The sequence below is a fragment of the Cololabis saira genome, chromosome 24 (genome assembly GCF_033807715.1).
Source record: "Cololabis saira isolate AMF1-May2022 chromosome 24, fColSai1.1, whole genome shotgun sequence".
Classification (NCBI taxonomy): Eukaryota; Metazoa; Chordata; class Actinopteri; order Beloniformes; family Belonidae; genus Cololabis; species Cololabis saira.
In genome coordinates this window covers 18066671-18094618 of record NC_084610.1, presented here as the reverse complement: position 1 = coordinate 18094618, position 27948 = coordinate 18066671, and the positions used below count along the sequence as shown (strand labels likewise).

The 27948-nt window shown below is 39.9% G+C and overlaps 1 protein-coding gene across 4 annotated transcripts; it reads right to left on the bottom strand.

Annotated features, from left to right (window-relative positions):
* LOC133424965 (cordon-bleu protein-like 1) lies at window positions 1–26958 on the bottom strand. Of its 4 annotated transcripts, none has more exons than XM_061715582.1 (10): window positions 26834–26958; window positions 20434–20587; window positions 20120–20327; window positions 18169–18436; window positions 13181–13210; window positions 13023–13102; window positions 11257–11466; window positions 10114–10213; window positions 3578–5362; window positions 1–711 (listed from the first exon to the last, which is right to left on the bottom strand). In XM_061715582.1, the coding sequence occupies exons 2-10, from the start codon at window positions 20535–20537 to the stop codon at window positions 704–706; spliced, it is 2793 nt and encodes a 930-aa protein (XP_061571566.1). In that variant the 5' UTR covers window positions 20538–20587; window positions 26834–26958; the 3' UTR covers window positions 1–703. The 4 variants fall into 4 exon arrangements, with proteins under 4 accessions (XP_061571566.1, XP_061571569.1, XP_061571565.1 ...); XM_061715585.1 differs by lacking the exon at window positions 26834–26958 and adding an exon at window positions 23241–23444 and having other exon boundaries at window positions 13181–13207; window positions 20434–20591; XM_061715581.1 differs by lacking the exon at window positions 26834–26958 and adding an exon at window positions 23241–23443 and having other exon boundaries at window positions 20434–20591.
* Between the last annotated feature and the right edge of the window lie 990 nt (window positions 26959–27948).

Here is a 27948-nt window from a genome sequence, read left to right as displayed (position 1 = left end):
CTACAAAAAAAAAATACTGTTTAATTAAATTCATTGCTGTTAATAGAAACAATATTTACTGCTTTTTAATCATTTTAAAATCTACAAAATGTATTCCTGGTGATATTTGTGGGTTTTGTTTTTTTAATGAAAACATGTTTCCAGAATCACAGCGCTCTACTGCCACCTGCTGGCCGAAGAGCAAACTGTCCTGCATCCTCCGCGTGTGAGGTTTAAAAACGTACATCACAACAAAAGCAAGAACTCCTGCAGAAAAACCTAAATCACACCTCAATTGCAATTAATTTCTTTGGTTTTGCACACACATATACAAAACAGCTCTCATGTTGTATCCATTTTGGCACACACCGGCTGAAAATGGAGGAGGAAGTAAAGAAAAAAAACAGGATATAGCTCAACAACTGGGTTCCTATTTGGCCTTTTCCACAATAAAAAAAATGTTTGTTTCAACCTGAAAATGGAAATTAAATTACACGCAAAAAAATACAATAAAATAAACAAGTCAAACAAGGCTTCTTGCAAAAGACAGAAAAATAAAAAGATAAAATGGATCATGTCCTTTGCTTAATAAAACTGATGCAGTTTGTGGAGGTAAGTCCGCTGAACTTCTGCTGGAGGTATGTGGAAGTGAAATGCTGAGCCAGGTATCAGTCCTGAATCCCGTCTTAATGAGAAACTATTTATAGATGTTTGTGGAAGGAGGTCAGGCACCTGAGGGGAAAAGAAAAAGAGATAATTGTTTCAAAAATCACTTCTTGTGAAGGCGGGAGGGGCCTGGGAGACACGTCTGCACTGCCTGACCTGCAGAGCTGGAAACAGTCACCTGGACGAGGCGTTAACTCAACCCCAGAACGCAGCAACAAACAGGACGGGAAAGGAAATAAAAACCCACCCATTTCTTTTTTAATCAAACTAGAACGATACATTTGTGTAAGAACGATATTTTGTGCATAAATACTATAAACCTGGTTATTTTCAAGTCCAGTAAACCACCAGCAGTTTAAATGGATGAGCAGGCTTTTCCACACACGGTTCATCACCGTTCCCAGTAGAACTGATGGAAGTTCATAACTTTTATACTAAAATAATATTTTAAGAGGAGGAAGATTTTTCTTTTTCATTATGCACTTCGAGAAAAAAGTCGAAATGTTGAGAAAAAAGTCAAAATGTTGAGAGACAAAAGTTGAAATTTCGTGAATAAAGTTGAAATGTTGAGAAAAAAAGGCAAAATTTCGACTTCATTCTTGAAATTGTATTTCAACATTAATCGCGACATTTCAAGTTTTTTCTCAATATTTCAACTTTTTTCTCGAAGTGCACAATAAAAAAAAATATCTTCCCCTCTGAAATATTTTTTCTCCTGCATGGCCCTAATATTCCGTATATCAAAAACTCTAAGAATATTTTAATAAAAGACAAAAACAAACAAATCTATTTAAATTAAATATTAAAAAACACACAGAAGGAAGCAGTAGACTTGAAAAAAAGGCACAATCAGTTTGTAAAATCCTTCTCAAACTAGAAAGATACATTTTTTTAAGAATAACAATATATTGTGCATAAATACTGTAAACCTGGTTATTTTCAAGTCCAGTAAACCACCAGCACTTTAGATGGATGAGCAGGCTTTTCTACAGATGGTTCAACACCATTCCCAGCAGAACTGATGGAAGTTCATAACTTTAATCCATCTGCATCATCTAAAATCAAGGGCCGCTTCACGACAAAGCTCAGAGACACTTTAAAGGTGGTATAAATTGCTTTTAACACTGTGCAGTGTACCCTGTTTGACCTGAAGCTTCTTCTAAAAACTGATAAAACAAAACTTGTGACATTTTTTGTGACAAAGGCCAAATCCAAGCCAGTGAATCTCCAATCAATTATTGTTCAAGGTTCTGAAATTGAGACTGTCACAATATAGGCATCTTGGATTCATAATTGATGATTCATTATCTTTTAAGCCTCATATTCAGCATCTAGTCAAGAAGTTGAAGCTAAAATTGGGTTTTTATTTCAGAAATAAGGCCTGTTTTTCCTTTTATTCCAAGAAGAGACTTGTTGAATCAACAACCCTCTGCTTGGAATGACTTGCAGAAAATCTTAAAATTGAATAATCTGGTGTCACTTGATGCTTTTAGGGTTCTTCTGAAAGACTGGCTGTAGATGCTTTGACTGATGATTTTGTTTGTGACCTGTATTTCTGATTTGTTTTTAACTGTTTTGTTATTGTTTGTTTGCGCAACTTTGTGTTTGTGCTGCTGCCTGTCTTGGCCAGGACTCTCTTGTAAAGGAGATATTTAATCTCACTCCTTAAAAGGGGACCTATGATGGCATCTAATACCTATTTTAAACAGGCCTTGAATGTCTTAAAAACTTGAGCAAAAACTGATTGTTTTTGCTAAATTAATTACAAATTCAGCCTCTAAACCATGTCTTTATCTTCCCATTCTCTAACCTCATTATCTATGTGGGATTCTGAGTGGGCGGGGCTATGATAATGAGGCTCTGTGCTGATTGGCTGCCTGAATGACACGATACACCGCTATGAAAAAATGGCGGAAGCTCCGGCCGGCGGAGTTGTTGTTGTTCCGGCCACAGTTAGTTGTGGGCGTGGTTTCACGTATCGGAGGCCAACAGATGTAAATCACATTTTGGTTACGTAACGACGGGAGCAGAATCTTATTGGCTCGTAGATCCACATCACACTGGACGGCTCATCCGAGCGGCTGTACAGACACTGCAGAATTTGGTTGCTTCCCTCCTTCTCTGAGTTGGCAGGCTGAGGGGAGACCACTTTATATATGTTAAGTGGAGATGCACCGATCAGGATTTTGAGGGCCGATCACCGATCACCGATCTCGAAAACCAGTATCGGCCGATCCCGATTTAGCCGATCACCGATCACAGCGTGAAATCCATAAATTCGTCAATATTTTTGTCTCATGTACACGACACTGACATTGTATTATTAGATATAAAAATTAGGAGATTAAGGTGTAAGACTCGGCTCGCAAAGAGTAAGTGTAGCTTACTAGCTTGAGCTTCCTGTGGTAATAATTATGTACATGTGGAGCAACACAGACAACAGCAGACATGTTACTCTCTAAAAGATGATACAAGTTGTAAACTATAAACCTTAGTTTTCCTGTGGAAAGAGGAATTAAATCTTAAAATAAAAATTAATTATGAATTAAGCTTTGTGAAAGCTTTAGCGGTAGCATCCGCCGCATGTGAGGAATGCATGAGGTTTTGGACTGTACATATTCTGGTCCGCGCGGGCGGGGGTTTGTTGTTTTAAACGTCATCAGATCGGCCGCTCTGAACTATTATTGTCCGATCTCCGATCAAAACCGATAGGGGCATTATCGGCCCGATCCCGACCAGGGGCCGACGATCGGTGCATCTCTAATGTTAAAGCAAGAAAAAACGTGTTTTTCATAATAGGTCTCCTTTAAGTGAATCATGGGGAGACATTAGTTCCACTAACGGGACATCTCTAAAAATGGGATTTCCATAATGAGCACATGGACCATAAAAGCCTGACATGTTAAAGCCACAGGGGGGTCATTGAACTCACCGTACTGGTATGTGGACCTGGGCGGGGACTGGAGAGCACTGGGAGGACCCCTGGGGACGAGAGGACCTTTGCTGAGGCTCTGGAGGCGAGACCTCTGCACGGCCATGGCCACCGCCTGGGCAAACTGGGACGGGGCTCCGTTCCTCCTGTCCGGAGGCTGCCCGGGCCTCCCGGAGGTTAGGTCTGCTGGAGCCCCGCCCACGGCTGGAGGAGCTGGTGGGAAAGTGGAGTCTTCTGTCTCCGTGACTTCAGCATCTTCTCTAAAAAAGACTGGAGGAGGAGGGGGAGGGAAGCTGACCTCCTCCTCGCTTTCATCCTCTGGTAGAATCTCAGTGTTCTTCCCATCAGGGTCCAAGTCTGCAGCAGGACCTCCATCACTGCAGCCTGGTTCCTCCTCCTCCACCTCAGACCTGATGTCTGCTTCCTCCTCCACCTGGTTTTTACTAGTATCTACTTCCTCCTCCACCTGGTTTTTACTAGCGTCTACTTCCTCCTCCACCTGGTTTTTACTAGTATCTGTTTCCTCCTCCACCTGGTTTTCACTAGCGTCTACTTCCTCCTCCACCTGGTTTTCACTAGCGTCTGCTTCCTCCTCCACCTGGTTTTTGCCAACATCTGCTTCCTCCTCCACCTGGTTTTCACTAGCGTCTACTTCCTCCTCCACCTGGTTTTTACTAGCATCTGCTTCCTCCTCCACCTGGTTTTTGCTAACATCTGCTTCCTCCTCCATGTGTTTTTTGCTAACATCTGCTTCTTCCTCCACCTGGTTTTCACTAGCATCTGCTTCCTCCTCCACCTGGTTTTCACTAGCATCTGCTTCCTCCTCCACCTGGTTTTTGCTAACATCTGCTTCCTCCATGTGTTTTTTGCTAACATCTGCTTCTTCCTCCACCTGGTTTTCACTAGCATCTGCTTCCTCCTCCTCCACCTGGTTTTTGCTAGTATCTGCTTCCTCCTCCACCTGGTTTTTACTAGTATCTGCTTCCTCCTCCACCTGGTTTTCACTAGCATCTGCTTCCTCCTCCACCTGGTCTTTGCTAGCATCTGCTTCCTCCCCCACCTGGTTTTCACTAGCATCTGCTTCCTCCTCCACCTGGTTTCTGCGAGCGTCTCCCCCCTCAGACACCGGCCGGTCTGGAGGAAAGCGAGGCTCTGAATGAAGTTGAGGTGGAGGAGCAGGTGAAGCATCATTCCTCTGCTCAGTATGTTCCCCCTCAGACCCGTCAGGAGAACCTGGATCTTTATTCTCCAGGTGATTCTTCTCAACTTCAGAAGAACTTTGGCTTCCAGGATCACCATCTTCTGACCCGTGGCTCTGGTCCGACTGGTCCGACCCGTCCACAGTCAGCTTCGTTGGGGGAACCACTTTGAACGTGGTCAGTCCGCTCCTCTGCGCCGGCTCCTCCCATCCATCGGTGGGAAGGTTAGAACTGAACACAGACTCCAGCTCTGCACACACATCCTCATTATCCGGAGTGACGGACACGCAGGAGGAGACGTGGAACTTTGTGAAGCTGGCAGAGTTCCTGAAACGTTTGACCAGCGCGCCTTTGGACACGGAAGATGTTAGGACTTTGGCAAGAGCGCAGCGCGCGTCACATAGATCCTTCCCCCGGAAGGAAGGCAGATGCAGATCAGTGTCCTGGTGGAGATGAGCCAGCGACTGGCGCCAGGACGACAGGGACGGCAGCGTCTGGGAGGGATGTGATGAGGAAGACCGGGGCTGGGACGGCTCCACATGCAGCTCAGCAGCTTCTTTCAGCTCCTCCACGGGGTTCAGAGACGCTAAATTCCCGGGAGACACAGGACAAGATTAGCACTTTATCATCCGAGTTATTCAATATAAAGACCCATTCAAATAGCAAACGAGGAAACCAGGGCTGGGGATCCATTCAAATGTCAAAAATCGATTAGATTCCGATGCTTAAGATTCAGAATCGATTATCAAGATTTGATTTGATTCCGATATTGATTTGGGTTAGTGTTATTAAAACAGTTTTTTCAGCTGTTGCATGAATGATATGTACGGAAGAGTATTAGGGCCAAGCAGGAGAAAAATAAAAATAATATTTTAGAGGAGGAAGATTTTTTTTTCATTATGCACTTTGAGAAAAAAGTCGAAATGTCGAGATCAATGTTGAAGTACAATTTCGAGAAAAATGTCGAAATGTTGAGAAAAAAAGTCGAAATGTCGAGAAAAAAGTCAAAATGTCGAGAAAAAAGTCGAAATGTTGAGATTAATGTTGAAGTACAATTTCGAGAAAAAAGTCAAAATGTCGAGAAAAAAGTCAAAATGTCGAGAAAAAAGTCAAAATGTCGAGAAAAAAGTCGAAATGTCGAGGAAAAAAGTCGAAATGTCGAGAAAAAAGTCGAAATGTCGAGAAAAAAGTCGAAATGTTGAGGAAAAAAGTCGAAATGTCGAGGAAAAGTCGAAATGTCGAGAAAAAAGTCGAAATGTCGAGAAAAAAGTCGAAATGTTGAGATTAATGTTGAAGTACAATTTCGAGAAAAAAGTCGAAATGTTGAGAAAAAAGTCAAAATTTCGTAAATAAAGTTGAAATGTTGAGAAAAAAGGCAAAATTTCGACTTGTATTTCAACATTAATCTCGACATTTCGACTTTTTCTCGAAGTGCACAATAAAAAAAAAATCTTCCCCTCTCAAATATTTTTTCTCCTGCATGGCCCTAATACTCTTCCATAGATATGACTGTAGTTCTGCAACATATAAATACTAGTATTATATTGAGATTGAACAGCAAGTATTGGCAGCTAATGATGCTGTAAGGACCAATCAGCTCCCAGAATGCTGATAGAACTGCTTTCAGAAACATCGTGGAGCAGAATTATCAAACACATCCAGGGCAGCAAACAGAGGTCACATGAAATCGGTTTAATTTTTTCCCACATTCCGTTTTAATTTATCCATTTTAGGTCTATTTCGGTTTTTAATTTTTGAGAATTGGGTTTTTAGCATTTTATGCAAATGTACCCCAAGACAGTATATAAAGTAAGGAATGTTCAGAGACTCTAAATTCCCAGGAGAGACAGGAAAAGATTAGCACTTTATCATCTGAATTATTCAATATAAAGACCCATTCAAATAGCAAATGAGGAAACAGCTGAAATTGCTGCATTTTCAAGCATTCGGAGAGAAAAACAATTCCAGGTGCATTCCAGGCCACTCAAAGCTTTAATTTGCAATAGTGTTGTTTCAGAGCCACTTGACTCGGTAATGTATTAAGTTTCATAGACGGAGAATATGTGATCAATACAGAGTATTAGGGCCAGAGAGGAGAAGAATAAAAATAATATTTTAGAGGAAGATGTTTTTTTTCATTATGCACCTCAAGAAAAAAGTCAAAATGTTGAGAAAAAAGTCGAAATGTTGAGAAAAGTCAAAATTTCGTGAATAAAGTTTAAATGTTGAGAAAAAAGGTGAAATTTTGACTTTATTCTTGAAATTGTATTTCAACATTAATCTCGACATTTCAACTTTTTTCTCGACTTTTTTCTCGAAATGCACAATAAAAAAAAAAATCTTCCCCTCTAAAATATTTTTTCTCCTGCAAGGCCCTAATACTCTTCCGTATATATCAAAAATCCGTAGATTTTAATTAAATATAAAAAAAAACACGTACAGAAGGAAGCAGATCAGTTTGTAAAATCCTTCTCATCAACAGGAAAACAGAGAAAAGGATAACTTTAGGTACACAAGTTTGACTTTAAATAGTTAAAAGGAAAACAGCAGACAGCTTAAGCAGAGTACGAATGAGCAGCATGTATCTGCAGCAGACGATGGGAGGACCAAGACCAGGAATGATGATGATTGAAGTAGGCCTGTGTGGAAAAAAATCGATTTTCCGATTCTAAATCGATTCTCATATTAATTCCTAAAAATCGGTTCGTATTTCTAAACATTTTTTTTTTTTTTCTTCATGATTACATTACAACTTTTGGTATTTTTTTGTTTATGCCCAAAAAAAGGAATGTTTTGTTGGACACGAGAATAACTGGTGCCATGTTTTTGCCTTTAAATATGTTTAAAGGTATGAAAACATTAAAGTTTTCAGTTATAATTGCATACATTGTCTATATTTCATTACTTTATATACTGTCTTGGGGTTACATTTGAATAAAATGCTAAAAACCGAATTCTCAAAAATTAAAAACCGAAATAGACCAAAAATGGAAAAAATTTAAACAGAATGTAGGAAAAAATAAAACTGATTTTATCCGTCTCTGTTTCCTCCCTGGATCTGTTTGGTAATTCTGACCCACAATGTTTCTGAAAGCAGTTCTATCAGCATTCTGGGAGGTGATTGGTCCTTACAGCATCATTAGCTGCCAATACTTGCTGTTGAATCTCAATATAATACTAGTATTAATATGTAGCATAACTCCACATATATAATATAATACATATATAATTCATGCAACAGCTCAAAAAACAGTTAACACTAATCAATATCGGAATCGAATTGAACCAAATCTTGATAATCGATTCTGAATCTTAAGAATTGGAATCGATTCTTGACATTTGAATCGATCCCCAGCCCTGGATGGAAGTAGAGAAAAAGAAGACGGCAGCAGCCCTCAACGAGCCCTTCAGGTAAGAGTGTAAGCCGCTCGGCAGTCCTCTACACACTGGCCACGGTTACATGATGTTTTTTAATCCAGAATTAATTATTCAGAATTAAACTATTTTCCTTCGGGTTTACATGGAAATAGTAATTCCGAATTGAGGTTTACATGGAAAACATGTTTGATCGGCTTTATCCAATTCCCCTTAAGGTCTGGGGGTTGGGAAGGTTCTGATTGGATAGGGGGGCGGACCGGAAGTTAAACTACCTGAAGAAAAACAATCGTCTCTGCTCTTGACCACCGTTTACTGCGTGCTGCCATCTTGAAACTTTGTTTCGAAAACAAGCCCAACGTGGAATATAAGCGTCATGGAGACAGACGGGCAAGAGAGCGAGCAGCACAGAAAGACCGGAATTAATTTAAAGCGGAATGAGTGTTTACATGATCGTGGAATTATTCTATTCGGATTTAAAATCGGAATAAACCAGCCACTTACTTCGGAATTAAGTTTAATTCTGAATGGCAATTTTCATTCGGAATTAGGTGTTTACATGGTAATTTTTACTCATTTTAAATCAGATTTAACTTTAATTCTGAATTAAAGAGGAATTAAACTTCCCATGAAACGCACTCACTGACAAGCCTAGTTTACCTACTGACACTATGAGGTAACAGTGATGGATGGACTGATAAAACTTCACAAGCATGATTATCCAAGCGTGGGAATTTGGGAGGATGTTTAGAGACCATGGAGACTTGGTTGGGGGAAGTTGTTTTCAGTGTCACATTGACACCAGCTCAGCACTTTGTAATGTCTCGTTGGTAGAAAAACAAACCAAACAAGAGCTGAGCTCATACAAGTCATTAATAGGGTTGCTGACATATTTATTCTTAAAATATTTGGGTTAAAATTCCTGTAGACCTGAGGTCTGCTCCAACTGTCAGCTCCTTTAAATCAGGCCTAAAAACAGTACTGTTTACTGAAGCGTACTCTTAAATTAAATAATACATTTTATTTATACAGCGCTTTTAAGAGATCTCAAAGATGCTTAATACAAAAAAAATAAAATAAAAAAATAAATATTCAATTTCAATTCAATTTTATTTATATAGCTTCTATTACAACAGAAGTTGTCTCTAGTAAATACTTACCTGCTGTACTCTACTGCCCTTATTTTTTAACAACTTGTGCTTTTTATTATTTTACCTCATTTCTTATAATTTTATTTGTTATTTAAGCGTACTCTTAAATACTTATGATTTTTGAAAACCGATTTTATTTGATATTTACTGTTTAATTGTGTCACTTTGAATTACCTTGTGTTGAATTGTGCTATACAAATAAACTTGCCTTGCCTTAAAATGTTTCTCACATAATCCAAGATCCCTAATATTCTGTATCTTCCAACAAAATGTCCATTGTTCCTTCAAGTCTGTGAAAACAATGTAAAAGGAGCCTAGGAAGAGAAGCTGAACCAGCATATCAGAGTAACAGAGCAGTGAAACTCTGGACAATAGAGGGATTTATCTCAGAACAGGCTGGAGCCGATGGATCCTACCAACAAGGCCGTGGGTCACTTTATGTGGTTAAACTCTGCAGACTGATAAAAGCTACATTTAACACTGGATTTAACTGCTAAATCGTCCATTTGATGCCAATTGCCTTGACATTTTAAATCTTCATTTAGCTCAAATCTCTCTTGACCCATGTGATTCTGATTGATGCTGGAAGGATTTGGCCGATGCAGGAATTCAGCCCACACTAAACCACTCAAATATTGTACTGATTACAGCAGAATGGGTCATCTTTCCTGCCGTTTCAGTCAGTGACCACTAGATGGCAGAACAAACAAGTCTCAGCCTGATGAAACAAACCCCCGTTTATACTTCTGAATGCTGTGAATAAACGGCCGTTTTTGGTACAACCCTCGCCAAACCACAGTGAGGACTTTACCTCCAACGTCAGCGTCTTCCCTCGGCTCCTGGACTGTGTTTGCACAGGGAGGGGGTGGGGCCCTCCTTTTGGTATTCCTTAAAGGTGACTCTGCAGACTTCTGCAAAAACACAACCATATTGAAGGCTATGCAGCCTTTATATTTATTTATACAATAAGAAAATAGGAAAAATAATAAAAAAATTAAACGGGCCCTCGCACGTGCAATTTACACCAATTATGGTCAAGGACTCAAAACCGAGTCCGATGACACCACCCACAACTCTCTATGTCAAACCATTCAAAAGTTATGGCAGAAAGTAGGAACTATCAAATATGGACCAATCAGATGAAGGGGGGGGGGCGCGCTTTTTGGCGTCTAGCGTCAACACGGTAACGCTTTTGACTGAGAAAAGTAATGCCCATCGTCGCAGGATCGAGACACACATTTTGATGTATAACACACCTGGGTGCACGTTACGGTTCGGGCAGCATTAACAGCCAAAGAAATGGCATAAATTGCGCCAAAATTACACGATTAATTCAAAATGGCCGATTTCCTGTTCGGTTTCGGCCATGTCACCAAGAGACTTTTCTTTAAGTTGTGACATGATACAGGTGTGTACCGATTTTCGTGCATGTACGTCAAACCGTACTGTGGCGCTTGAGGCACAAAGTATTCTAGGGGGCGCTGTTGAGCCATTAGGCCACGGCCATTAATGCAAACCATTACATATAAAAATTTTCGGCAGGCCTGGCTTGCGTGCAAAATTTGGTGACTTTTGGGGCACGTTTAGGGGGCCAAAAAGGACCTCATTTCGTCAGAAAAAGAAAAAAAAAGAAAAAACAAGAACATTTCCTACAGATACAATAGGGCCTTCGCACTGTAAGTGCTCGGGCCCTAAAAATATAAGGGCAGTAGAGTACAGCAGGTAAGTATTTAATTTAGGAGTACGCTTCAGTAAACAGTGATGTTTTTATCCTGATTTAAAGGAGCTGACAGTTGGAGCAGACCTCAGGTCTACAGGAAGTTTGTTCCACCGGTGAGGAGCAGAATAACTGAATGCTGCCTCACTTTGCTTGGTTCTTGTTCTTTGGACACACAACAAACCAGATCCAGATGAACCTAAGGGGTCTGGGAGCTTCATAGGGAATATATCTCACCGTGTCTTGGTTGTCTCCAGATCCCTGTATGTGGCAGCTGCTGAGGTCACTGGGGACGCTCTGTGATGCAGCCACAGGTGGCGGGGGGGCCGGCCTCTTCTTGGAGGGGTCTGCGTGAAGGGTGTTTGAGGCAGAAGCGCTCCGTGAACTCACTCTGACTCCCGCTGGTTTGTTAGGACCAGGAGACACTGGAGCACTCACCGTCTGCTGCTACCAGAACACAAACCATCAGCACAAAACACACACAGGAGACCATTATTTAAACTAGGGATGCCCCGATACCATTTTTTTTCCCACACCGAGTACGGAGTATTTTTATTGGTGTACCTGCCGATACAGAGTACCGATACTACACACAACTACCACAAAAATAACTAGGCTAAAAATACTATGAAAAATGCAATGAATTGGAAGAAAGGTTTCATTTGCAACAGATAAATTCAATAAAATTCAATAAATTCAATAAAAATAAATAAAATTAGTAGAAATTAGTAGTAGGTTGTGCAGAACTGCGGCAGTAAGAGCTCCACTCTTTAGTAGGTCTGTGTTGAAAAAAACGATTTCCCAAGTCTAAATCGATTCTCATATCAATTCCTAAAAATCGATTCATATGTCTAAAGATCGATTTCTTTTTTATTTTATTTTTTTATTTATTTATGTATTTTTTTTCATCATTACATTACAACTTTACGTTATTTTTTTGTTTATCCCCAAAAATGGTGCCATATTTTTGCCTTTAAATATGTTTAAAGGTATGAAAACAAGTGTTAGGTTATAATTGCATAAATTGTCTACATTTCATTACTTTATATACTGTCTTGGGGTTACATTTGCAAAAAATGCTAAAAACCAAATGCTCAAAAATTAAAAACCAAAATAGACCGAAAAAGGAACAAATAAAAACGGAATGTGGGAAAAAATAAAACCGATTTCATCCGTCTCTGTTTGCTGCCCTGGATCTGTTTGGTAATTCTGTCCCACACGATGTTTCTGAAAGCAGTTCTATCAGCATTCTGGGAGGTGATTGGTCCTTACAGCATCATTAGCTGCCAATACTTGCTGTTGAATCTCAATATAATACTGGTATTAATATTTTGCATAACTACAGTCATATAATTCATGCACCAGCTCAAAAAACAGTTTTAATAACACTAACACAAATCAATATCGGAATCAAATCGGATCGAATCAAATCTTGATAATCGATTCTGAATCTTAAGAATCGGAATCGAATCGATTCTTGACATTTGAATCGACCCCCGGCCCTACTCTTTAGTAGGGATTTCAATGGATCCAAACCGTTAATAGTAATTATTTTCTCCATATACAGGTCCCTGGCTTGCTTGTTTAAGGTATCCCGGTAAATTCCAGTTCCTTTCCGGCATTTTAACATTTCTTTCGCGTTCCGTCTGTTCACCTGGTGCTACTACACTGCTGTTTGTTTACACTCACGAAGCTGCCAACATGGCCGCCGCGTCCCAGAATGCAACTTGGCAACCAAGCCCTATTGTCTTGCCTGAAATGGCGCTGCCAGTCTCACTCATGGGTATCACTCTCTTCTCATCACCACGCTGACTGCGGCTCAACATCTCCCCCTAGAGTCACTAATCAGTTACTACAACAACAATGAAGTGGTATCGGTGCGTGGTATCGGAAAATTTTTGCGAGTACAAATATATGAGAGCAGTATCGGCCCCGATACCGACACCAGTATTGGGGCATCCATAATTTAAACCTCATCACACATGCCTCCATCGCCAACATACCAGTCCATCTTGCTTCTTCCTCCTTCTGAATAAGCTGAAGAATCCTCTGCTCTTGTCTTTCTTTCCTTTTTTTGGCAGATCTATGTCATGCAAACCATTTTTCATTAGTTAATAATTAAAAACATCATGCCGAGTGTGCATTTGTTTGTGTGCGTTACCTTGCAGTGGAGGGGGTGAGATATCATCTGCTGTTGGAGGAAATAAAGAAATGTGGGTCACAAGAACAACGGATATTTACAGCAACGGCTGCAGGCTTTAATGCAGCGTCTTAACCACAAAAACCAATGGGGTTAAACTAAGTGCACGCAGCTAAGATCACAGGGGACTCGTTAAAGCAATCGTTTTGAATTTCCCAGAGACTTGTGAGGGTACTGGTGGTTAAATATAATAATCACACACAAAAAAAGAATCATTAAAATTAAATGAAAAGTTGGATAAACATTTTACAGGAAAGTGTGCAGCAGCAGAGGTCAACACAACGCAGCTTTAGAAAACAGAGTGTACGGTACGCAGCATTTACAAACACTGCAACAGGATAAGAATTAACCTGACTTTTCTCAAATTAAATCATTTGACAACACGCGCAGCAGCAGAAAAGTGCTGTACATCCAGATCCTGGTGAATGAGATGACTGCTCAGTCACATGACGGTTATTTGACCACTAGCACAAGAGACACTTGGGAGCGTGAACTAGTTTTTTGATCAATATTGGTTGATACAGTTTAAAGTTGTATTTAGATGACATTATTCAAAGACAAGGTTGGCAAGGATTTCCCCAAATATGCTAGATGTTTGCGACAGATGTGCAGGCTCACCTTGCAATCTTACGCATATGTTTTTCTCTTGTCCAGCCCTGACAAATGTTTGGCAAGTTTACTTCGACACCATGTCCAAGGTATTCTCAAAAACTATTGACGCTTCACCACACATTGGCATTTTTGGTCTTCCTGAGGAGTACATACCCGATACTCTACTAAAGAATTGGAAGTAATTGCTAAACGCCACCTCCTTCTTAACTAGAAATCCACGACGGCTCCTTCCAGGACACAGTGGATTAACGAGATTATGTCATTTTTAAAAGTAGAGAAAATTAGACACTTAAGAAGGGGAAACTTGAACAACAAATTCTACAATAAATGGCAACCGTCTGACTTTTTTGCGACAACGTAACCCCCCCATTCCCTCTTTACTTATTTATTTATTTTTTACTTGGGTTTTGTTTCTGTTTTTTGTTTTTTTTTTACCAGATTTTTACTTTACTATTTATTTGTATCTATCCTTATGTTTATGTGTCCAGTTAATTATTTCATCAATAAAAATATGAAACAGAATAAGATGACTGGAGCGGTGTTGGTTTTACTCACGGAAATACTGACCTCACAAGAGCCCAATATATTGCACAGATTTAATTCTGCCAGTTAAAACTCTAGATTCAGTGGCTGATTGGTGGTTTTGCATCACGTCTTAGTTTGGATGCAACTTCCTGTTCTAAGACATTTCAACACATGCAGGGAGAAGATTCTGATTGGAAGACGACCACCACTCTCTGAATTCCTCTAGTTGGCTTCTGGTTCATGCATGTAGGCCTGTGTTGAAAAAAAAATCAATTTTCTGATTCTAAAATCGATTCTCATATTAATTCCTAAAAATCGATTTGTATGTCTAAAGATCGATTTTTTTTTTTCATAATCACATTTTAGCCCGGTGAACTTTAATCTCAGTAGTCACGTCATTTAATTCACACATGCGCGTGGTGAAACTATCAAACAATTAACATGGCGTTGAAGCGTTAACAAACTGCTGGTTTTGAAAACTCCTGAACTAAATTAACTTTTCGTTAGAGAAAATGCTGGATATTTCAGCTTAAACTTCTAAATGTTATACAAGTTCAATGAAGTTCATATGGTTTCTCTGTTATCGGACACGGTTTGTCATGAAATACCTGAAAAATGCCTGGTGCTTCATGACGAGCTGTGTGTCTGGTGACAGAATAAATCAGACAAGCTAAAATAATTTGTTTACTGCATGAGCTGTTGCAATTTCTTTTTTGCACTACAAATGGATATTGAAAGACCTATTTGAGTTATTTATTTCTTAGTTATTTCACAATAATTGTTGTGGAATTATTATTTCACTAGTTATTTTACAGTGATATAATTCAGGCAACAGCTCAAAAAACACATTTTTAATAACACTAACCCACATCAATATGGAATCGAATCAAATGGTGATAATCGATTCTGAATCTTAAGAATCGGAATCGATTCTTGACATTTGAATCAATACCTCTCCCTACATGCATGTGGTGCGTATCATGCAAGCACAGTTCTCTGGTGCAGATTCCCGGTGCTGTAGAGGGAATGCACATGACGTCACAGATGTGACTTCACAGCGGGTTACGCTCACTGAGTGGCAGAAAGACTGAGTGGCAGCGTAAACTACCAGTTTGAGCAACTGGAAAACATCTAAAATGGGAAAGAGCTGTTGTGTGATCGACTGTACTCATAGATTTAGCAAGAAATCGGAGTTATCGTTTTACAGAATGCCGAAAAATAAGCTTAAGAGAGACAAATGGATCACTGCAATTCACAGAAACAACTGGATTCCAGGCACCGAAACATGGATTTGCGGTTCCCATTTTATATTCGGTAATGTTGGATTTTTGGGTAGCTAACGTTAAACGGTCAAATCATAAAGTTCTGTGTCCTCATCACTTTAATTTCTACAACAAATCCTGCCTTGAAGTAGGACCAAGCGTCAAGACTTTTGTATGCCTTCAAGCTTGGCTTCGTGTATTTCCGCGGCGTAGAAATTAAGTTCATATAAATATCAGGAAACTGGATTCATGGCCAAATATTAATGTCCATGGACCACTGGTTCTTGGGGTAACTGTACGGGTCACTGTCAAGTCCAACTGCCTTTAATTTAAGCCCATAATCGGCTGTTATCCCGTCTTCTCCACTAGTTGCAGCCATTTTTGCCACTCAGATCGAGTAAAGGGGCTGGTCCAGTGGGAAAGTGACGTCAATGCAGACCCTCTATTAGCCCATCCCACCACATCCCAGCGGCGTTCTGCTGGATCCTGCGTTTCTGAACCCGTGGAAATGTGCGAGGAGCAGCCCATTAGCTGACAAACTGTGGTTGGATTGGTGTAAGAGTCCAACGTGTGCAAAGATACGATTTCTTAACACCAGCAGAAGACAGGAATGTTAACACTCCCTCGACTGGTGAGATGGATTCACAATATTGACAGAACAGAGAATGCGATGTGCAACCTCGGCAGTTTTCCACTCTGAAGTGTCCAGTTTTGTGACCCTGAGTCACCTGTATTCTAATCCTTCTCTTCTTCTGCTGTTTGCTGCTACCTTTGCACCTCACAGTTGGATTTTTCCCTCATTCCAAAGTTTTATCCCACTCAGCAATGTTCCTTTCTCAAATTCACACTGTGTGACCCGCCCATCCTGAGATCTCTCATCTACAATGTGTTACTGGACTGTATTATTATACCATTCTGAGCAAACTCTTTAAATCCTCACTGATGTGAACTAGGCCTGTGTTGAAAGAGAGAAAAAAAAAAAAAAAGTTGGTTTGCATATTAATCCCTAAAAATTTATTCGTATCTCTAAAGATCGATATTTTTTTTGTCAGCATTACATTACAACTTTTGGTATTTTTTTGTTTATGCCCAAAAAAGGAATGTTTTGTTGGACACGAGAATAACTGGTGCCATGTTTTTGCCTTTAAATATGTTTAAAGGTATGAAAACATTAAAGTTTTCAGTTATAATTGCCATAAATTGTCTATATTTCTTTGCTTTATATACTGTCTTGGGGTTACATTTGCATAAATGTTAAAAACCAAATTCTCATAAATGGAAAAAAGTAAAACTGATTTCATCCGTCTCTGTTTCCTCCCTGGATCTGTTTGGTAATTCTGACCCACAGTTGTTTCTGAAAGCAGTTCTATCAGCATTCTGGGAGGTGATTGGTCCTTACAGCATCATTAGCTGCCAATACTTGCTGTTGAATCTCAATATAATACCAGTATTAATATGTTGCATAACTACAGTCATATAATTCATGCAAATGCTCAAAAAACATTTTTAATAACACTAACTCAAATTAATATCGGAATTGAATCAAAGTGTGATCATTGATTCTGAATCTTAATAATCAGAATCGAATCGATTCTTGACATTTTAATCGATCCCCAGCCCTAATGTGAACAGATGTTTCTGAGAACTTCTGACATGTCTGACATGCTGGAAATTGAAACAAAGTTGGTTATGACTGTTGTTGAATGCATTTTTTTTCCCCTTTCTTTTTTTCTGTATTAGATCAGTTGTGAAGTTCTAGACTCAAATGAAATGAAATTGTGGACTGCTTTTCAGACTTTTTGACGACCCCAGATGAACTCTTCACTGTGCAGTGTTTTTGTTTTGTAGTATTTTTAATTTGATATTCTCTTTATCTAGTGGAAATGTATTTGGTTTCCTTTTATTATGTTATGTTTAGTACTGTATTATTTTAAAATGTTTGCGGACCCCAGGAAGAATAGCTGCAGTCATGCTGTAGCTAATGGGGATCCTAATTAAACAATTAAACATTATATTAGAACTAGTGATGCACCGATTGTTCGGTAACCGAAATTGTTTGGCCGAAAATGGCAAAAAAACACTTTCGGTGTTCGGTGGAATAAGTGGGAAAAAATCCGAACAATTAATAACGGCGTTGTAATATAAGGAAATAGACTGGCCGCTCCATAACTGTTGCAACACAAACATAAATCATTGGCCAACCAATAGGTAACCACATAAGAATTTCACCTAACATTCACCAGGAGGTGGAACCAAAACAACATAATGCTGGGAAATTAAAAAATGTTCAGTTTTTTATGTTCAATAAATATTTTCTACGTTATAATTTTGTAAAAGATTTTTTTCTTTGAAAAGCATGCCTAAATCAAATTTTTTTGATTTATGCAATGGTGAAAAAATTGACAAAATAAATGAAAAAACTGCGAAGAAGTGTTTGTTATTATTTTCGGTTTCGGTCACACATTTTCATTTCGGTGCATCACTAATTAGAACGACAGAATAAAGACATCCCTCTCAGGCACTGGGGCAGAAATGCAGTGTGTCCTTTACCTGCTTCAGCCGTCTGGAGTCGGGGGTCCGAAGGTCTCCTGGGTGCCGTGTCTCTGGCGAACACTTCCCTCAGCCCGTGCTCGTTCAACGTCTTCCTCAAGTCCAGCGGTTCCCGGGACCGGGAGTCCCTCAGAAGGACGGTTGTTTCTACGTTAAACTCACACTTGTCACACACCGGCTGCAGCAGCGCCTCAAGCGGCAGCGTGGGGTTCACCCGCAGCACCGTCCTGTGGGCCTGGTTGTAGTTGATCAGGAGACGCACCGTTGCCTGCACAGACAGATGACAATTCATTCTCAGTTCATGGTCCTCGTCAGTCTGCTTTGTTGTTGTTAGTTAGGTATTGTGAGTTATAAAGACTCAGCTCTTTAAGGAGCACTTCGGGATCTAGTAGATGCATGCACTTATGACAAGCTGGTGTCTTCTTAGACGTAATTTTCTTATGGCGCTTTTCCACTAGAACCTACTCAGCCTGACTCGACTTTGCGCTTTTCCACTAGGGGTCTAACGTGGTGAGTAGATACTTTTCTGTAACTACTCTGCTGAGGTTCTAAGCGGCTGAGTCGGCTGTATCTGACATCATCACACTACAGGCCACCGATTGACTCCAACCCCCCGACCAAACGTCTGAGTCAGGAGGTGGAAATCAGCGAAAGAGCAACTCTGACGGCGGATTCTTGTTCATTTTATTCCACCAGCAACGGCACAATTTTGTTGTTTAAGCTCATTTATGTGTCAACTCAATGATTCAGGCATATACCAAAATCCATTTCAATTGAAAAATGTTGCTTCTCGTGTCAAATATTAATATGCGATTAATTGCGATTAATTAATTACAAAGCCTCTAATTAATTAGATACATTTTTTAATTGAGTCCCACCACTAATATATATATATATTAATTTTTTTGTCGATAGTTAAGTCGTGATTAATTGCACATTTATTCACACATTTTTTGCTGTTCTAAATTACCTTAAGGTATTTTTTTTTATGTTTTTAATACTGTTAACAACATGAGAAAGGCGCGCCCCTGGTATTTTGAGACACGACGTACTTCGATGGTAATTCATTTCAAATCGACAGTACATGCAAATAACTTTAGTCTTGTCCAGCGAACCATCTGGCATCTTTTTGAAAGTGAACTTGCCGTTCAAAAGTCCCTTTTCATTCTCCATCTTTTAGTTCACCATACTTTTCCTCAAACTACGGGTGCCGTCGAGCGCCAGAAATTATATAATGCGCCTTTTTTTTTTTTTTTTATCCTGCACGTTAATCATGCTTTAAAAAAAATTGTCACCGTTAAGAGGACGTTAAGTTAACGCGTTAACTTTGACAGCCCTAATACATGGATAAAAGAGTCTGCTAAATGACAGTAGCTGTAGTAGTAGTAGTAGTAGCAGCAGTAGCAGTAGTAGTAGTAGTAGCAGTAGTAGCAATAGTAGTAGCAGTAGTAGCAGTAGTAGCAGTAGTAGCAGTAGCAGTAGTAGCAGTAGTAGCAGTAGTAGCAGTAGCAGTAGTAGTAGTAGCAGTAGTAGCAGTAGCAGTAGTAGCAGTAGCAGTAGTAGCAGTAGTAGTAGCAGTAGTAGCAGTAGTAGTAGTAGCAGTAGTAGCAGTAGCAGTAGTAGCAGTAGTAGTAGCAGTAGTAGCAGTAGCAGCAGTAGCAGTAGTAGCAGTAGTAGCAGTAGTAGTAGCAGTAGTAGCAGTAGCAGTAGCAGTAGCAGTAGTAGCAGTAGCAGTAGTAGTAGTAGCAGTAGTAGTAGCAGTAGTAGCAGTAGCAGTAGTAGTAGTAGCAGTAGCAGTAGTAGCAGTAGTAGTAGCAGTAGTAGCAGTAGCAGTAGTAGCAGTAGCAGTAGTAGTAGTAGCAGTAGTAGCAGTAGTAGCAGTAGTAGCAGTAGTAGCAGTAGCAGTAGTAGCAGTAGCAGTAGCAGTAGCAGTAGTAGTCTTGTCTTTCACCTCAGGCACGTATGGCTTCTTGACCTTCTCCTTCTCCTCAGACCCTTTGAGCTTCAACACGATCTTCTCAGCTTCTAGCGCGCCAACCGGAGAGTTGGGTTTGAAGCTGATGCTGTTCTTGTTGGGCGACAGAAACTCCACACTGTAGTCGGCCGGGTTCAGGTGGTAACTGGCGCAGAGCGTCACCAGCAGGTCCATGACTGGTTTACTGACAAACAAAGAAAAGCTCAGCGAATCAAACGTCCATGTTGACGACGGCGGCTTGTGATCCGGCCGTGTTTTGTTAATCACCAAGGTGTGTTGGGTTTGTTTACCTTCCGTGTACGGTTATTCTGTCCTCCAGCCTCCCCGGGACCAGCACGCCCAGGGACAGATCCCTCTCCAGCGGACTCACTGGCTCCTCCATCTCCGTGGACATCCAGGACACTCAGGGGGCCACCCACGTCCGCGTTTCCAGCGTCAGCTAAACTTCCTGAAATTAAATAAAATCATCGGTGAAATGATTCTCACTCAGGAAAAATGTTTACTGCTGAAAAATGAGCCAAACTTTTATTAAACTAAAACTAGAGATGCACCGATCAGGATTTTGAGGGCCGATCACTGATCTCCAAAATCAGTATCTGCCGATCACCGATCACAGCGTGAAATCCATAAATTCGTCAATATTGTTGTCTCATGTACATGACACTGACATCGTATTATTAGGTATAAAAATAAGGAGATGAGAAAGTATCATGAATTGTCTGTTTTATTGCAGGCTGGGGCAATATGCAATATTTCACCCTCTAGAGACGATTTAGACTCGGTTTACAAAGAGTAAGTGTAGCTTACTAGCTTAAGCTTCCTGTGGTAATAATTATGTACAACATGTGCAGCAACACACACAACAGCAGACATGTCACTCTCTAAAAGTTGATACAAGTTGTAAACTATAAACCTTAGTTTTCCTGTGGAAAGAGGAATTAAATCTTAAAATAAAAATGTACCGGTATTATGAATTATTAAGCTTTGTGAAAGCTTTAGTGATAGCATCCGCCGCGTGTGAGGAAACTCTTGTGAGTGAAGCAAAACTCTTCATACTAGAACTCCAAATGTCACTCGTGAAGTAAACATCATCGCTTTACATAAAACATAACAATGCCTAACATAATAATCAGGTATCATCCACGCCAGGAGGTCTCATAACCCGCAACCACAAGAAGGGCCTCCACAGAGACCACAGAGATAGGAGTCCACACCACAGCGGTGAAGCCGTGGTGCAGAGCTCCACAACCACCCAGGCCAGAACCACCCCCAGCCACTCCCAGCATGGAGGCTCCCCATGAGGAAACACTGGAGCTAAAAGCTACAAGAAAGCAGGATAAGATAGGCTATGAGGTTAAAATACACACTAAAAGAGTTTAAAATATACAACATAAAAATCCTAAAAGTAGGTCTAGAAAGCAAGACCTCCTGGCGTGGATGGCTCCCTGATTATTATGTTAGGCATTATTAAGTTTTATGTAAAGCGCTTTGCGTTGCATTTTGTATTTGTATGAAAAGCCCTATACAAATAAAGATTGATTTGATTTGATTTGAGCGGTGACAGCTATTCTGAGCATCACCTGCAGGGTCTAACAGTGCGATTAAAGTAGAGAAATCCGTGTTTCAAGGCTGCTGGCTCCCTCTGGCCTTAGGCCCTGCTACCCTGTAACATGCTGTCCACCGGGGCGGGAGAGCATGTTGCTTCACTCTGATCCCTGCTTTCAGCTTAGCAGCATGGAGCAGCTATGAGAGCCAGGACAGAACCAGGACAGAACCAGGCATGCACGTGCACTTTTCTTTTATCCGCGTACGCGTCAATCTCATGACATCACTGGGTGATTCTTTGGGAAAAATGTTTGTTTTTCCATGTTTTGTCACATTTACACAGACTCAAAAACACACAGAGTTTCTATGAGTTCATGGGCTTGTTCTAGTTCTGCCTGGTTAAAAAAGAAAAGTACAAAGGCTTGAAATTTTGTGCTACTTGTGGTTAATTTATTTTTTTATTCTGTTATTTTATTTATTTTATTATTTATTAAAGTACTTGAATTTACTGAAGGAAAACACAGCCCGAGGACACACCATGCTTCCGCGGGGTCCTAGCGCCAGGCACAAGCGGGGCCATGCAAACCTGTATTTATACTAGTGTCTGTTTTTCTACAATATTTCCTCCTCATGACAGTAAAATAGGCCATTCTAAGCCAATTTACTGCAGCAATTCCTTTACAAATCATTAGAAAATGTGGTTAACACCCAGTTGTGCATGAAAAAAAAAAATACCTTGATATACCGTGAAACCGATATAATTTTGAAAAATACTGTGATATACATTTTTGGTCATACCGCCCAGCACTACTTTAAGCTTATTTTAATTCAAGCTATTTTTAATTTTTTATTAATTTTAATTTATTTTATTATTTTATTGATTTAATTTGCCTGAAGATGATTATTTTGTACTTTTGTCTGTTTGAATGGTTGTGTTAAAAAACTCAACAGTTACTCAGTACTTGAGTAGTTTTTTCACCAAGTACTTTTTTACTTTTACTCAAGTAATTATTTGGATGACTACTTTTACTTCTACTTGAGTCATATTATTCTGAAGTAACAGTACTTTTACTTGAGTACAATGTTTGGCTACTCTACCCAGCTCTGGGTTTAAGCAGTCCCTGGAACCAGGACAGAAGCAGCTCAGCTGTTCCTCACAAACATGTGAGGAGAAACTGCAGCATGGAGCCTTCCAAAGCTGGTTTCCTGGATAAAGCTGTCTTTATTCATTTATTTATTTATTAATTCCCCCTCAGCAAACCCCGCCGTGAACAAGGACCTGTTGTGCTGCAGTTTCACCAAAGTATTCACTGGGAATTTCACCTCCACTTCAGGAAACTGCCATAAATAAATCACGCGTCCATCTACAGAAAAGCATCTCATAGTGGGCACTTTGATTGTACTGTAACTACTCAGAGATTAGCTGTTACAAGCTTTTTTTCTTCCTAATACAATCAAGATTTCAGTTTATTTACATACAATTACACCTTTAATGAGATTAACACCCCCCTCCCTCTTTCAAGCAAACAAACCAAACAAAATAATTTTTTACCTTATTGGTTTCCTCAAACGCCTAGCGGGACTAATAACGGCACCGGGCAGCTCGGTTCTGGCCCGGAACCCGAACTGGGACGCGTTTTTCCCCTGGAGAACCGAGCCGAGTCCCGCCGGTCCGGGTTTAGTGCCGCTTCTCAGGGGCTCTGCGCCGTTACCTGCGGCCGCCCCTCCCGTCGTCCCCGCCGGCCCACGCTGACGTACCTCAGCGAACGCCCTCCGCGGGTTACACTCGGGGTCGAGCGGCGCGTGCCGAAGCAACAGCTGTCCGTTGGATCTGCTCATCAGCACGCCCCGCCCCCCCGGCGCGAGCGATCGCAGACAACTTTGAAATTTTAATATATTTGAACAAACTTAACTTAAAAAAAAGGGAACAAAATCAGTTTACTTCCATTTAAGTTACATATCTCATTTAAAAGTAAAAAACAATTAAAAAGTTGTAAATAATTAAATACACCCCGGCGCGAGAGAGCTCAAACAACTCAGAAATTTTAATATATTTGAACGAACTTAACTTAAAAAAAAGGAAAAAAATCTGTTTACTTCCATTTAAGTTACATATCTCATTAAAAAAAAACAGTTAAAAGGGTGTAAATAATTAAATACACCCCGGCACGAGCAAGCTCAAACAACTTTGAAATTTGAATATATTTGAACGAACTTTAAAAAAAGGAAAAAAATCAGTTTACTACCATTTAAGTTACATATCTCATTAAAAAAAAAAAATTAAAAAGGTGTAAATAATTAAATACACCCCGCCCCGCCGCCCTGGCGCGAGCGAGCTTAAACAACTTTGAAATTTGAATATATTTGAACAAACTTAACTTAAAAAAAGGGGAAAAAATCAGTTTACTTCCATTTACAGTTTTTCTCTATTGCCAAAACACAAAACCCAGTACTCTAAACCAAATGACCAGTTGCCTAAACACATTTAGTAAAACTACCCCCCTTTTGCCACAACCACAAACACAATTCACCTGTAGACACTGTTCACAAAACCCATCCCCTTTTTCTCAAAACTCTAAACACATTTTACCGTGCTAAAACACATTTTGCATATAACTCTGCTCCAATATGCATTGTGAAGCTCATGTGATGCAAAATGCTACCCACAATCAGCAAAACTTGAACACAATGAACATACCTGGTTTCAATCAGTAAACACAACTACTCATAATTGAAAACATCTATTGCAAATGATGTGACCACACCTATATAAGTCAGTGCAGTTAGCTGAAGGCTCAAAAACAAAAATGGATGATCAAGACAGAAGAAGAGGAGTTCGTGTCAGAGGAGGGAGAGGAGCAGGTCGAGGAGGGAGAGGAGCGGGCCGAGGAGTGGGCCAAAGAGGACAAGAAGCAGTCCAAAGAGGAGCAGGCCAAGGAGGGAGAGGAGAAGGATGTGTGTCTGCCACCCTACTCTCCGTTCCTAAACCCAATAGAGGAGTTCTTCTCATCATGGCGGTGGAAGGTCTATGACCGCCAACCTTACACCAGAGAGAACCTTCTCAGGGCTATGGACCTGGCCTGTGATGATGTGGCTGTGGAGGTGTTCCAAGGCTGGGTGCGGCATGCCAGGGCATTCTTCCCACGTTGTTTGGCTATGGACAATATTGCCTGTGACGTTGATGAGGTCCTGTGGCCCGACCCAGCCCGACGTGATGACGCCCCATGATTTCGGTGTCAACATACAACATACTGTGTCAATTTTCAAACGTACTGTAATAAAAGAAATCACACCCTGAACATTGTGTTCTCAATTGTTACTTTACTGTATCTATTGTGTGTAATGGATCCTCTATGGAGTTTACAGTACTAATTTTTGCATTGAGTTGTGATATTACTGCATTTTCTGCATTTTGTCACTATTCCCATGAAATGCACAAATCTATAGTTACTAATGCCGAAAACATATTTGAGAATAAATAAGGGTTGCTCAAATGCATCCTGGCAGTTGTGAAACTGTAAAAAGAACAGTCTCACACTGTGAAAATTGTGTTTTCAATTTTTTTGGTAATGTGGTTAATGATGCTCAGTAGTGTTTACATTTCTGCAAGCCTTGAGTGGTATTTTGGTGTCAGAGTTTGCTTTTGAGCATATGAGCAACTGTTTTGGTGTGATGGGTTGATTTTTGAGCATATGAGCAGCTGTTTTGGTGTGATGGGTTGGTTTTTGAGCATATGAGCATCTGTTTTGGTGTGATGGGTTGGTTTTGAAAAGAAACTGTGAGGTTTAGTGTACGTAGCTTTAGAAAAGTGTTTTGTGTTTAGAGTTTTGTGAAAAGTGAGGGCAGTATCGTGAAATGTGTTTAAGCAATAGAGAAAAACTGTAAAGCAGCACAATGTAACTTTCAGCTTTTATTGAGTTTGGCGGCTCCTTTGGCCAAAAGCGGTAGTGCTTTACCAGTAGTGTGGAAGGGTTCCTACCATCCACCTCCAAGTTACATAGTGCCAGTGAAGGCGATACAGACCCCTCAGACCATGACAGATGTGTCATTAAACCTGTTGTAAGTTGATGTACCATCACAATGACTCTGGAAATATTATGTTAAGGTGGAAAAGTTACATTGTGCTGCTTCAAGTTACATATCTCATAAAAAAAAAAACAATTAAAAAGGTGTAAATAATTAAATACACCCCGGCGCGAGTGAGCTCAAACAACTTTAAAATTTGAATATATTTGAATGAACTTAACTTAAAAAAAAAGAAAAAAATCAGTTTACTTCCACTTAAGTTACATATCTCATAAAAAAAACAATTAAAAAGTGTAAATAATTAAATACACCCTTTAAATACACCCCGCCCCACCCCGCCCCCGCTGGCGCGAGCGAGCTCAAACAACTTCAATTTGAATATATTTGAAAGAACCTAACTTAAAAAAAAGTCAGTTTACTTCAATTTTAGTTACATATCTAATTTTTTTTTAAAACAATTAAAAAGGTGTAAATAATAAAATACACCCCGCCCCGCCCCCGGCGCTAGCGAGCTCAAACAACTTTGAAATTTGAATATATTTCAATGAACTTAACTTATAAAAAGGGGGAAAAAAATCAGTTTACTTCCATTTAAGTTACTGTACATATCTCATTTAAAAACAAAACAATTAAAAAGGTGTAAATAATTAAATACAGATTTTAAATACACCCTGCCCCGCCCCCCCACCGCGAGCAAGCTCAAACAACTTGAATATATTTGAACAAACTTAACTTAAAAAAAGGGAAAACAATCAGTTTATTTCCATTTATCTAATTTAAAAAAAACAATTAAAGAGGTGTAAATAATTAAATAGCCAATTAATCAAACAAATTACTTGATTTACATAGTATTGTTACTTATATTTCTTGAATTGTTCATATCTGCTACCTGCAATTATGTATGTATAACAGTAAATGTCCCTAAATGTAGAAAAGCACAAGATCCACTCAGCTTGACTGTCTGCAGCCATATTGCTCAAGCACTAATGCTTGCTTCCAAATAAGCTTACTCCTTTCTTGAGTAATAGGGATTAGTGCCCTTGGAGACTGTGTCTCCCCATCCTGCCACATTCACAAACATTTATGGTTAATTATGCATGCAATTATAGCCTTTTCCACTTGCCTGTGTCCATAGGTCGTTGGCATTCTCCTCCAGCTTTCTCTTCTGTTATTAACTAGGAGGAGGGAGGTAGAGGAAGACGGAGAGGGAGCAGACGGGGAATTCTGCCCCCCCTGTAATCCCTGTTTAGCAGGACGAGACTGCCACACCTATAGGACCTGACCAGTCATGTGACAGAACTGTGCAGTCTGCTTCTCTGCGCATGTGAGGGTGGTGGAGGTGGGGAGAGGACTTTGCCTGGGCATGGGCCTCGTAACCTGGTCAACCAGTCTGGATGGGTAAAACTCCTCCATTCATCACTCCATTAATGTTAAAGCAATTTCAGTTTATATGTCTCTAATCCACGTGTGGTACTGAGCCTCTCTATAGGCAGGGCTGCACATAATTATTTTGGTCTGGTGCTCAGAGGAGCCCCTGGATATGTGACTTGGGCCTCCAAAAACGCGGTGACCCGTCTCGCCGGATCGATAAAAGAGGGATGCAGGAATAAGTTATAGGCAAAATGATATTTATTCACTTATAAAGATGAATGGCTCAATATGGTCCTTTACAAAGTTAATTTATTTCAATAATTCAACTAGAAAATGGTGTAAAAGTTAATTTATTTCAATAATTCAACTAGAATATGGTGTAAAAGTTAATTTATTTCAATAATTCAACTAGAATATGGTGTAAAAGTTAATATATTTCAATAATTCAACTTAAAAGGTGAAACTAATATATTACCTAGTCTTATTACATGCAAAGCAAGATATGTTAAACCTTTATTTGTTATAATTTTGATGATGGAATTGTTTATTGATTTCATAAAATATTCTCTAATTTATTTTTTATTTGGGGTTTTCATAAACTGTGAGCCATAATTAGATAGCAGCAGCTGGCGCAGGTAACTGCTGCACGCAGTGACGGACACTGGCTGATTTATGGTTCCGCGTTGCACCAACGCAGAGCTTACGGAGTAGGATACGCGGGAGCGCGAACGTACGGTGTGCGTCGCCGCGTAACATCATGCAGTCACTTCTCGGCGGAACACACGTTTTCTGTTTGATTCGGGTAGTGGTTCAGTTTGGCGTCTCTTTGTAGTTGGTGGTGGTGGAACGCCAAAATAATTACT

Bases quoted from the DNA above. Each gene is read 5' to 3' on its own strand.
- LOC133424965 (XM_061715582.1), bottom strand. From the start codon at position 20,537: ATGTCCACGGAGATGGAGGAGCCAGTGAGTCCGCTGGAGAGGGATCTG. The intron at 18,437-20,119 runs GTGAAAGACAAG...CTGTCTGTGCAG, and splicing joins AGAAGCCATACGTGCCTGAG to GCAACGGTGCGTCTCCTGAT. The intron at 11,467-13,022 runs GTATGTTGGCGA...GTGTTCTGGTAG, and splicing joins GGAAGAAGCAAGATGGACTG to CAGCAGACGGTGAGTGCTCC.